This window comes from Etheostoma cragini, chromosome 7, assembly GCF_013103735.1.
Source record: "Etheostoma cragini isolate CJK2018 chromosome 7, CSU_Ecrag_1.0, whole genome shotgun sequence".
Taxonomy (NCBI): Eukaryota; Metazoa; Chordata; class Actinopteri; order Perciformes; family Percidae; genus Etheostoma; species Etheostoma cragini.
The window spans coordinates 2,569,123-2,581,067 of NC_048413.1; the positions used below are offsets into that span (position 1 = coordinate 2,569,123).

Here is an 11,945-nt window from a genome sequence, read left to right on the forward strand (position 1 = left end):
TGACGTGCATCCTTTTTGTGATGACTTCACGTACACCTCGGATATTCCTGCTTCACAGTTTGGCAGCTGCAAGTATTATTGTTTTGGGGGTTGCAAATGTTGCCAAAGAAAGAGGTGGTTTTTTATTTTAGAAATTAGCTGTAGAATCAAGAGGAGAAAATAAAAGCATGCAAGGCAGGTAATCGATGAAGAAGAATTAGTTGATTGATTGATAAGTCATTATTTGGATAATTGATTAGTTAGTTCAATTATTTTCAAGCAACAATGCCAAATATTCCCTGTTGTCACCTTTTCAAATGTGAAGAATTATAATTTGAATGTTGTATTTATTTTTATTTTAATTTTACTTTTGATCAGCTAAAACAAGACATTTGAAGACAAAACATTTAATATTTAAGGAATTGTGCTGGCCATGTTTCACTATTTTAATACGTGATCAAGAAAATTATCATTAGTTGCATACTTAAATCAATGTTTATATTAAAACAGAAAGGCAAGAAGTGACTTGCTCTAGTTCAGTGATTATTACACATTTCTTACTGTACTGCTGTTGCACCCAAATTTGAAACTTCCTGGACACAGACACTGTATATAGACTTTTCAGCAAAGTAGAAGACATGTTGTACATGTCGTTTTTTAGAATGTGTAAGTAGCGTATGGAAGCGTATGGAAGTATTCCCGACACAATTCTTTAGTTTGGTGGCTTATTTTATGAGCAAACTGTTGTGTGAACCACTCTGACAGCTGTTGGCAAAGTTTCCAAACACACAGTATGGTAGTCATGTTTGTCCAACAGCATTTGAAGGCAGCATTAGTTGCTGGCAGACCAACCTCTCATTAAAAGTTAGGGGGTAATATTACTCAGGAAAAACTAGTATTTATTCTCAGAACAGATTCTTGCTTTGACAACAAAGAGATCAAGTTGTACAATGAGGAGTTGAGTCTTAAAGAAGCAGAGAAAACAATTCATTTAAGTTAAAGTGGATGACGCCCCCTTGTGGTAGAATACATTTTCTACCACATCATAAATGAAGTCTACCAAATACTGAAGTCAGTGATTTATTAAAATCTTTGCACAGTGTTTATCTCAAGCATATTACATAAACATCTTTTAGATATTTTGAAATGATATGAATGATTAAGCATTTAAATTATTTACATGATATATTTCAACCGGTGAACCATTAATTTCAAATCCAATGCAATTTATAAATTAGAAGGGAATACATCTCAGCTTTCTGCCCACACACACACACACACACACGCACACAAACACGCACACGCACACGCACACGCACACGCACACGCACACACACACACACACAGTAGAGTAAGGAACAGTAGAGTAGGCTGACTGCTGCAGCGGATCAACATGCAGCCTTTTTGGCAATGATTGTTCTTTTACTGTTCCCCAAAACACTTTCAAGTATCTTCTAAAAATGGTTGAAAAAGTGGTTGGTTCCAAATTGACAAGAACATATATCAAACAATATATCTGGATTTCACAGCTTTTTACAGCCACAACAAAAACAGCAATACTACATGGATTATGTCCAAAGTGAACGTCTACACGGAGCTCTGTAAGTCTTCTACCAAAGCCATAACCATAGAGAGCAGATTGTAAAGGCACATGAAGCTGAATATTCTTCTTTTTAGTAGGACATTCACTTTACCTTAGACATGACTTTAAGTTCCTGCAGAGCAGCCTTTCCACTAACTGTGAAGTTGACTTGAGTTTGGTGAAAATCATTTTGCCACGATGCAAACATATCCTACCGTACGGTTGCATTTATACAGTGCCATGCTTCGGTTATATGTTACACAGATGCAGTTATCATAACTTGTTATTCTACAACATGAACATTCCAACTGATTTTTATAGTTAAGAAAAGTGTCAGTCCTCTAATTACAACAAAACGAGTGCGTGCGGCTTCTTCGGAGCAGTTTTATTTGTAGGTGAAGAAGCCCGATGATTTGGCCTGAGGAGCCATCAACATGCGGGCTTGGTTCTTGTGTGTGATGTGAATCTGAAATGGAAATACAAAAAGCAAAATGTCAATAAAGTTAGACTATAATAAAATCCCAAATCATTCCAATATGTATTGTGTGTATTGTGAATGGTGACATGTGCTGTTACATTGAATTCATGCTATTTAAGAAGAAATTGTGTCTGATTTACAGTGCATGGAGGCTGCATCCACGGCTCTCCGTCTATCTGCATCGGTAAAGCTTTCTTCGTCCTGAGGGAAAAAAGTAGAGAGGGATCAAGTAGCAAAATCCCCAAATACCCTAATGTGTAATTAAAAGGAAAGCCGGCATACCTAATTACTGGTATGTAAAGAACCAGAGGATCATCCTCAGCTGGTGATCAAAGTCAACTACAAGCCATTGTCAAGACATGGAGCCATGTCTGTGTGAGGCTGGATCTCACCTGATGGTGATCTGGGAGGTTTTCGCGAGCCTCACAGCACTCTTAAGACCCGTGTAGATCTGTCCCATCTCCATGGCTCCTTCCAGGCCGACCACCTCTAATCGACAATCACTGAGATCTGACAAGATGCATGCATACAGTATTATATGCATTTATGCAAATACTAATACTATTAGTATACTATACTAATACTAATCAGACCCACGTAAACATCGCTTTCAGCTCCAGGTAACAGAGAATTTTTGGTGCCTTTTATATTCAATTAAATGTTCAATGTTTTCAACGAGAGAATGTTGGAAATGATTTCCTTTCATTTATACTTTAATACTTATGGCAAGTAATGTCATTATTGCTACATTCAACATCATGGCATATTTTCCTCATATGGTGCAGCCCTAGAAGACCGACACAGTTAGCAACCAGCTGGAGAACATAGTGGAGGATTTAGCAGCTAAAGAGGCACGTATTTACCTCTGTAGTTTGTAGACACCAAAATCAGAACTTAAAGGAGAGTGACTATTGCACAGGTGGACACAAACATGACTCCAAATGAATCGCATGCTCTGTTAATGCTGAATGCTTAATTATTTTTAATGTATACTGTTTATTGAGCCCCAGTGGGGAAATTATAATTTACATTCACAAATAGAGAGATGTCAGAGTGAGTGGGCTGCCAGCTGGACCAGCACCCAAAACTGTTGGTGGGGGGGGGGCGGGGGTACAGTGCCTTGCTCAAGGGTACCTGGCAGTGTCCAGGAGGTGAAGTGGCATCCCTTCAGCTACCAATACACACTCTGTACTTTTATCCATTCCAACGACCCTCTGGTTCCCGACCCAACCCCCTACAGACTGAGCTTCTGCCTCCCCTGTTCGGTGAAGCTTTTTTAGCACTTTAGTAGTTGCTTATTTACACATCCAGCAGTCACGGAGCAACATGATCATTTATTTAGGGTCCTGTTTGTGTCCATCTGACAAATGTTAGTTCAAATAACGCTCTGCTTTGGTGCTGGGCAGGTAACAGATACAGTGGGTTTATCGGGATCTTTCTGCTTAAAAAAACCCAGCTGGAAACAGGGATAATGAGAGTGATGTTGGGATGCTATAAAGTTAAAAGATTTGATGTTTTTAAGAGGAAACTGTGGATGAAAAACATGATTGAACAAGATTCCTGATGATCTCATACCGTATACACCCTGGTCTAACTTCACCAACGTCAAAATACCTTGGGAGGACACTTTCAGGATTTCTGGGTCGATGATCACCTCGGGCTCCTCTTGACTTGTCACTCCCTTTGTGTCCCCTTTTTTGGTCTCACCCCATAAATTGGAGCCACCGTGCATGCTGGGAATGTTGAGGACAGCAACCCCTTCTAGAGACAGGCCACTGAGATCCAGTGGAGTACCAGAGCACTGAAGCAGAAGACCACAGAGCCAAAGAAAAGCGTCAGTACTCTGTCTGGTTGTGGGAACACATCTTTTTTCCCCCACTCAACCCAAAAACAGTCGGTAACAAAGACAAAACACAAACGTGCAAAGCTGATAAAGCTGATGCTGGGATCTCACCTCGATGGTTAGACTTTCGTTCAGTTTCTTGCAAGAAGCAGAGATGGTTTCTGAAGTGGCAAATTCGAAATACCACAGCTTGTTCTTCATTCTGCAGTCATAGAAAAAGGGTGTTTTTTACGGGTTTGGGTTACATTACATTTTCAAAGAACATTTGTTTTCCTTTAAACACACAAAGCTCTTCGGAGGCAGGAGGAGTCAAGTTGCAACGCTCGCTGTTTCAGACATCTGCAGTCGCCACCTGCGTTCAGTTTTTTCAGCTTTAAAAAAACCTGTTACTTCAAACAGGAAAAATGAAAGCAAAAACGAGAACAAAAAAAGGGTTCCTCGGGTCATCAACAGCACATCTGTTAGACGTATGAATTCAAAACTGTGGTCCTACTATGAGTGGAACGTTGTTGTCGGTACGCTATCCCCGAAGACGTGCCCTAAGAACTGAATGTGTTTAGACACCGATACGTTGAAGGCGTACCTGCTGTTAAATTTCTGGGGATGTTTCTCCCTCATTGTGTGAAAGCGGTGGGCAATGGAGGCGTCCTGTCAACACAACACACCACAGAAATGATCCAAACCCAAAAAATGAAATACAAACACTTGCTCTCGCGTGATGTATTTCGGAGAAACTCACAACTCCAATAGAGAAGTAGTTGTTGATGATTTCATAGGGAACGGGGTCGCCCTTCTCCTGACTCTCTTCCGGGATGACCCGCACAGTCCAGCGGTCCATCATCACCTGAGTGCTCCCCTCGATGTCTTTAAGAATACGACTCAGATCCTCACCATCGTATCCTTCAAAAAGCCAACACACACACACCACGTGTGAATGACTAATATAGACAAATATAGAATAAAGTAGGGCTGTACAATATCCTGTATATTGGTTTTTAATTGTCATCGTGATATTAACTCATCGTGAAAGGCTGCGACATATTGTAAAAAACACTCAAAATATCGGTCCGAAACGGCACTTTAAAATGTAAATGCAAGAAATGATTCACATTCGTTTGTTTTCAATTCAACATGCAGGTTTTTGTATTTGAGAAGAATACTGAAAGCAGCAAAAATGCAGAACTAAGAACAGTAATTCACCAATGGCATAGCATATGGCATATTTTCTCTAATATTGTGCAGCCCTAGAAGAAAGCAGTCTTATTTCATGAATCACATTCAAACAAGCACAGAAATAGTAACATATGCTGTAAACTGTATTTTCATTTATTTCTGACCTCCTCCCCATCGCAGGCACCGTGCTAGGTCATTTCCTGTGCCCAGAGGAAGCACAGCGACAGGGGGCCTTACCGCCAGATTGGCTTTATCTGAAAGTGAGAGAAGGAATAATAAGGGAAGGAAATAGAATGTGCGTCAGAATGAGTTTCAAAAGAAGTTCATGGCGTGGAGGCTGACGCATCTTCTAATAGTGCTTCCTTTTATAGCGAGCCATCAATCTCACCTATTGCGTCTAGAATCCAGCCAACTGTGCCGTCACCCCCGCACACTAAGATCCTGTAATCCTGCAGGTACCTGAAGAAACTCAGTCTGAAAGAAAGGTGACGGGATCTAAAACAGCAGCGCTTCGTGTATTCAGGACAATGGTGTCTGTTATGTAACATTTGGCTGCGTGTATGTGTGTATGTGTGTTGTACTCACCCTGGTCCAGGTCCGCCGTTGGAAAGGTTGTTTACCTGCCGTGGATTCAGTAAATACTGAAACTTATGCAGGACTCTGTAATACATAAAACCAGGCTAAGCAATGTGCATGTATTAGACATATATTTCTTCATGAATGTATTTCTTTTAACTGACCTTTCTCCCTGCTTGCCCCCACTTTTAGGGTTGACAAACACTAGAAGAGGATGGGTGTTTGGCACGGGGCTGATCTGTTGAATGATAAACACATGTTATAGTTTGATTTGACCGTACATACAGCTAAACCCCATTTAGCCAGCTCATTGTCAATATTCAGCATTGATAAAAAGCTTTGCTGGGGGAGCATAATACCTGAAGCACTTGTCCATCAGGAGTAGTGTTGAGCTCACTGTCGTCTGTTGAGCCCGAGCAGCCATTCTTTACATTGTTTGGTCTCTCCTTTAGGGACCAAAACAAAGCAAAGACTGAATAAAACCACAGGAAATGTAATAGATTTTCTTGCCCTTTAAAGAGAAAGAAAAATCTTTACACACTGTACCTGTCAAAATGCCACACAGGTGAGAAAGGAACGACAACAAACAGCTCTGGGCTGATGATATGTTCTGCGTTGGTGTGACACACAGTGTTTGTTCCGTACAGTACATGTGCCCGAGGATAATACTGTACCTTTATAACAGGATAGATTGCCCATGGAGGCAGGATGTGGTCTCTGAGGGGCCCACAGGTACACACTGTTGGCTCCTGGCCTGCACATTCATCATGACGCTGTAAAACACAAACAATGTCACATTACATAATCTCCCAGCAGAGGAGTGATGACAACTGAAAGGATTTTTTTTTTAGCATTTCTGCTTCACTTACTGCTTACAGTGGAAAGAGACTGGAGTGTTAGGACAAAGAAGTGGTGGGAACTTGGGCTGGATATGGCCTACGACCACACGATATATCACGATATAGAGTCCACGATATGACACATATCGCAACACACGTTCATCGTAACACACGTTCACACACGCTGTTCTTTAATATTCTCTATAGAAGCGATCACACAACTCAAAACACTGGAGACAGAATTTAAAGGCAGGGTTGGTAATGTTGTAAAGCTAGAAAGCTGCGTCGCTGCTTCGGAGCACAACGGAGAAGGACCGCAGTTTTCCTTGATTTTATCACACCGAATGTTTTTAACAAACATGACTAACGTTAGCCATGTGAGGGGGTGCACATTGAGCTCAGGCTCCTACACGGGAAGGCTAGAGTACGCACAGGGGGGCAAGGGAGCATTTCGTTGGTTCTTTCCAAACGGACCGCGAGGCAGTGATTTTTTTTTTTTTTTCCAGGATCATAGCAGCTACAAATGACCAATCTTTTTCTGCTCCTTTTTCAGACTCCATAACTTATTTACTGCTGTCGGGCTGTTAAGATGTTTCAAACATGATATAAAAAAGGGTATATTGGAAATAGTTACCAACTCTGTTTTAAAGTTAAACTAAAATAGTCCGTTACTGATCCCAGAATTAGTAATAAAAAACTATTCTTTAACCTTTACATGCTTTGTTTTGAATTGACACGTGCCCTGTTTCTGTAGTGTGGATTGGCCTTGGCTGCCATCTATTGGCTTCATTGAACCCTGCACCATGGGGGAGGTTTCTTTCCCCAAATTGCTGTCACAGCTATTTGCTGCTGTATCCATTGATACTTGATACATATAGTATGGCCATAGTAGCGTCTGCATGGGTACACGAGGAGTACGTCACGATATATTTCTGTATTGATGTTTTGAGCACAGCCCTAGTTGAAACAAGCCTCTCCAGACTGAATTTCGAGACCATTTGAGCCAAAATGCAGTTTTTGTGGTGTGGACTTGACAAAATGATCAAACAAAGCATAAATATAATTCAATTTAAATGATTTTACAACAGATATTTTTTATCTACAGAATTGAGGAAGGAGAATGTAAATCTCACTGATGTTAATGGTGCTTATTTTTTTTGTTTTTTTTCTTAACAGCTTGATAGACTGACATTATTTGGAGTAGTATTTTTGTATTATTTGTATTAACTTAGATGGGCATTGGACTTGACAACCCTAGCAGCTTCCTTCCGGGTCTAGTGTGTGTCTAGTGTGAATTCTTTTTTTTTTTTTTAACAACTTAGCATTTTTTAATTCAATCGTTGGAAACAAAGATTTTCATTTATTTGTTCCTAAGAATCTGTCACACGCTGAGATGCGTCCTCACCATCGTGTGGCACCACACACAGTGTTTGCCCGTTAAGCCTTGATAGCTCTTGATCTTCTTCTGGCATTTTTCACACCTCTTAGAGTCACAGTTCCCACTCACCCAGTCGTGTGCTGGAACCTGAAATGTGAGATGAATATTTATATTCCCACATAAAATCACTCAGACACAGGATAGCGTCCTGTATAGACACTGTAAGCGCCACTGTATATGTTGTCATGGAGAAACTCCCATACCCCTGTTTCTTTCTTTGACTTCACATAGGTCCGGGTGCAGGGGGCCGGGTTCCTGTTGGCACAGCGTCCGTGGACTGTGTATTTGCAGCCTACACAACACGACACCCAGCTGTCATATGATGTGTACATTAAGGCATTTAAAGCTGAATATTAATCTAAAACGGATCCTGCGTTTCTCAATGTTGACATTTCAGTTTTAGTGACGTGTGTCCCTGCAGTGTTGCCCTCGTCTGGTGACTTAAGGAACTCACAAGTGCAGCACAGTCCTTGTTTCCTCAGACCCAGCAGCATGCTGTGGCACACGTTGCAGTAAACGGGCTTGTTGAAGTGTTTCATCCTCCAAAGGTGCTGCCCGTCCTTCTGGGTCATCTGGTCGATGAAGGAGCAATCATCGAAGACGGCAATGAAAGAAAGACAGGAACATCCTGGATTAAGATCTTTGTGACTCTGCTAGCTCATTTGCATTTAGATAAAGAAAAACATAGTAAAAACGTTAAAAATACATACAGCTCGTATTTGTTTCCATTGTTCAATTTTGGATCAAACAAAACAAACCCTTTCATAAAAAACACTACGGGAAAGGACTGCATTTCACAGTGGTTTTTCACACCCACTCATGACAATCCTTGCCCTTATGAGTTCACTTACATGCAGTATGCAGTGGCTTGACATTTCGTGACATACAGCGTAGCGCCATGGATATTCAAATCAACAGTGACGATAATCTCAAATTCTCAACACAAGATTATGAGGGTTGTTTTCAATCTGTTTACAAAGCAAGCAGGGCTCTTATCCGGATTACCCACTGAAATGCTTTTTCCCTGACATAATGCATCAGCCTGTCACTTACTGCATGAGGCATAGCAGGCAGGCAGTGAGAAAAAAACACAGCAACTGTGAGGGGGCTCAATTCATGCGCCACAGGCTTCAAATGTCTATTGGTGGTTAGAAATAGCCGGAGGGGAAGTCCCTGGCATTGTTGTAGAGGCCAAACCCAGTGGCAGAGTCCAGTCCATGGTTTTACACTGCCACAGTGAGCAGACAGACACACAGTCTAACAGTAAGTGGCTTTTATTCTTTCATTCTCGGCAACACATTATACAGAACCCGTACCACAAAACTGGTCTGCCTGATTTAAGGCAACCATTTTTATGTACAGCGCCGCTATTAAAATGATTTATTCCTTTAGTCAAATATAGTGCCCAATGCCTAAAGATTGCTGTTTTATGCAAATGCTTTGTTGAATGTGGGCACATAATGTGCAGAGTAAATGGAAAAGCACTCTGATAGTGCAGAGCTTGCAAGAGAGAGGAGATGACTTTACCACACCCTGAAACACTGAGTTGGCAAAAAATGCCCTTATAGACAGGGAGGAGGCACAGGACGGAGGGTAGGCACGCAAAGCCAAGGTTTCACAAGAGCAGTAAAAAAAAAAAAAAAAAAAGTGGGTTTTACCACCTGCTGTAAAAATGAAATAGATTTGAATTATGGTTTCAAGGCCAACACTTCATAAAAAGTGAAATACGCTGCTTTTAAAGTACCTTCAGACCCAACAAGACCAGCAAGGGAACGTTGTTCATGCCTCCCTCCACCCACTCGTCCAGAGACACAGTGCCGCTGCTGTCGGCATCAATTGCGGTCATCATGTCCTTCAGAACCTGATGAAATGACATTAGATTGGTTATTATCCAATCAGCTCACAAACCTCTATTACTTAAAGAAGACCAGATGCTTTCTGAAATTAGGCCTACGTGGGAATTTGTTGATTTTATAGGTGGAGAGAAGCTTATCTTTTTACCCAACCCTAGCAAATGAGTAACAAATACTGCCATACACTGTATGCAATGCTGTGAAAGGCATCGTGCAAAAAAACATATGTGTCTATGTCTATGTACGTTTACTATATTGTCACGGCAGAGCAGTCTACACAGGCTTTTATGTGTTTGAGGGAGTTTCCGTTCCAGAGTAGAGAACTCTGGGACTCACCGGCCTCAGCTCTGACACGTCCCATCCGAGGTATTCTGCAGCATGCATCATCTGAGCAATAATCCTATCCACTTCCTGTTTGAAAAAACAACAAAAGATGAATGTAGCATGAAAATGCTTTAGCAATGTGACGGATATTTAGGGCTGGGTGATATGGAGAAGATCAAATATCACGATATTCTTGACCAAATACCTCAATGCTAACATTGCGACAATATTGCATGCTTGACTATTGGTGCTTTAACAAAATGTTATTTACACAATGAGATTTTTGATAAATATTCTCCAGGAATGATTTCACGACTTAGTGGGTAAAGGTAAATAATAGCACAGCTAGAACAGCCTGGTAAGTTCACAAAGGGTCTACTTTACTGTAATTCAGCCTTTAAAACCAGGTACAGACAACACTTACCATATTACAATAATACAATTTATCCAAAATCTAAGACGATATCTTGTCTCATATCGCAATATAGATACAACATTGATATGGTCCTACTGGTATGATACAGTACTTTAAAATAAATGGCAATACCAACTTTAATTTTATCAGTCGGATCCACAACTAAGCCAGAATATTTGTGTTTGATCACACCTAAAAGTTCTTCTCAACGACTTACAGAGCTGTCGAGGACTCCGTTGCCGTCTCTGTCGTAGAGCTTAAATGCAACTAAAAAAGAGAGGGGAAATAAAAGTAGAAGTGCTGGACCAAGTCATCACTTAAATTATCTCAGGGCAGGAACTAAAACAAAGGACTCACATTCCAGCTTATCCCTTGGCTGGCCATCCTCCAGCAGAGAGAAGTAACACGAAACATCCTTCAGAAAGACCTCTTCTACAGGAGAGACGGAGGAGACAGAGGGTTGGTTGTGAACACTCTGGTTACAATGTCTGCACAAACAGCACCGCACAGCCATGTGGTGATAAATGAGTGCATGCCAAACAGGCCTTGGCGTAAATTGATAAGGGCATGCTGCAAAGTAGCGTGGAGGCAGTGAGTTATAATACATGGTGTATAATCTCACTGGCACTGTCTGCCTGGGTGGGTTCAGAGTTTTGGAAGGAGCAGAAGAGTCGCTGGCAGAGATCCACAGGGAAGTCCTCCACTTCTAAATACGTCTTCAGGAACAGACGAAAGCCTTCCTCGTTGATGCACTTGGGGGGAAAAAATGAATGGGGAGAGACATATTTAGTTTACAGTTCTTTTGGGAAATGTTTTAACCAAGTGTGTGTGTGTGTGTGTGTGTGTGTGTGTGTGTGTGTGTAAAGGACAACGTACTTCATTGTCACATACACAAATTCATTTTCTGCATTTGACCATTTAACCCATCCCTCAAGGGAGCAGTGGGCAGCCATTTACAGCACCCTGGGACCATCTCCAGATCTGAGCCAATGGGCGCTGACTGGAGAACCTAGTACATGTTTTTTATAGAGGGGGAAACCTGGTAACCCTGCTGTGTGTGTGTGTGTGTGTGTGTGTGTGTGTGTGTGTGTGTGTGTGTGCTTTGTTTAACTACATTTGTGGGGACCAAAAACTGTGAATGCAGTATACTTATGGGGTCCTGACAGCTTTGTGGGGACAAAATGCTGGTTCCCATAACGTTAAAGGGCTTTTTGAGGAACAAGACTTGGTTTTAGGAGTAGGGTTAGAGTTATGGTTATGGTTAGGGTTAGGGTGAGGGTTAAGGTTAGGCATTTAGGTTTGATGGTTAAGGTCAGGGTAAGGGGCTAGGGAATGCATTATGTTGATGACTGGTCCCCACAAAGATAGTGAGACAAACTTGTGTGTGTGTGTGTGTGTGTGTGTGTGTGTGTGTGTGTGTGTGTGTGTGTGTGTGTGTGTGTGTG

General features: G+C 41.4%; 1 protein-coding gene across 2 annotated transcripts in view; it reads right to left on the bottom strand.

Moving 5' to 3' along the window:
• Window positions 1–1,046: 1,046 nt before the first annotated feature.
• Window positions 1,047–11,945, bottom strand: part of dgkaa (diacylglycerol kinase, alpha a) — a 21,232-nt gene continuing 10,333 nt past the window's right edge. The window contains exons 4-24 of one of the 2 annotated variants that reach the window (XM_034877302.1): window positions 11,123–11,252; window positions 10,858–10,932; window positions 10,718–10,767; window positions 10,098–10,172; window positions 9,653–9,769; window positions 8,363–8,480; window positions 8,112–8,200; window positions 7,876–7,995; window positions 6,306–6,404; window positions 5,991–6,077; window positions 5,796–5,869; window positions 5,641–5,715; window positions 5,444–5,529; window positions 5,220–5,309; window positions 4,622–4,782; window positions 4,466–4,530; window positions 3,994–4,084; window positions 3,654–3,840; window positions 2,432–2,549; window positions 2,180–2,240; window positions 1,047–2,027 (exon numbers count right to left, since the gene is read on the bottom strand). In XM_034877302.1, coding sequence (XP_034733193.1) covers window positions 1,947–2,027; window positions 2,180–2,240; window positions 2,432–2,549; window positions 3,654–3,840; window positions 3,994–4,084; window positions 4,466–4,530; window positions 4,622–4,782; window positions 5,220–5,309; window positions 5,444–5,529; window positions 5,641–5,715; window positions 5,796–5,869; window positions 5,991–6,077; window positions 6,306–6,404; window positions 7,876–7,995; window positions 8,112–8,200; window positions 8,363–8,480; window positions 9,653–9,769; window positions 10,098–10,172; window positions 10,718–10,767; window positions 10,858–10,932; window positions 11,123–11,252 — 2,049 coding nt within the window. In that variant the 3' untranslated portion in view covers window positions 1,047–1,946. Of the gene's footprint in view, window positions 2,028–2,179; window positions 2,241–2,431; window positions 2,550–3,320; window positions 3,478–3,653; window positions 3,841–3,993; window positions 4,085–4,465; window positions 4,531–4,621; window positions 4,783–5,219; window positions 5,310–5,443; window positions 5,530–5,640; window positions 5,716–5,795; window positions 5,870–5,990; window positions 6,078–6,305; window positions 6,405–7,875; window positions 7,996–8,111; window positions 8,201–8,362; window positions 8,481–9,652; window positions 9,770–10,097; window positions 10,173–10,717; window positions 10,768–10,857; window positions 10,933–11,122; window positions 11,253–11,945 lie in introns of those variants that run through there. The other variant, XM_034877303.1, reaches the window with a different exon arrangement.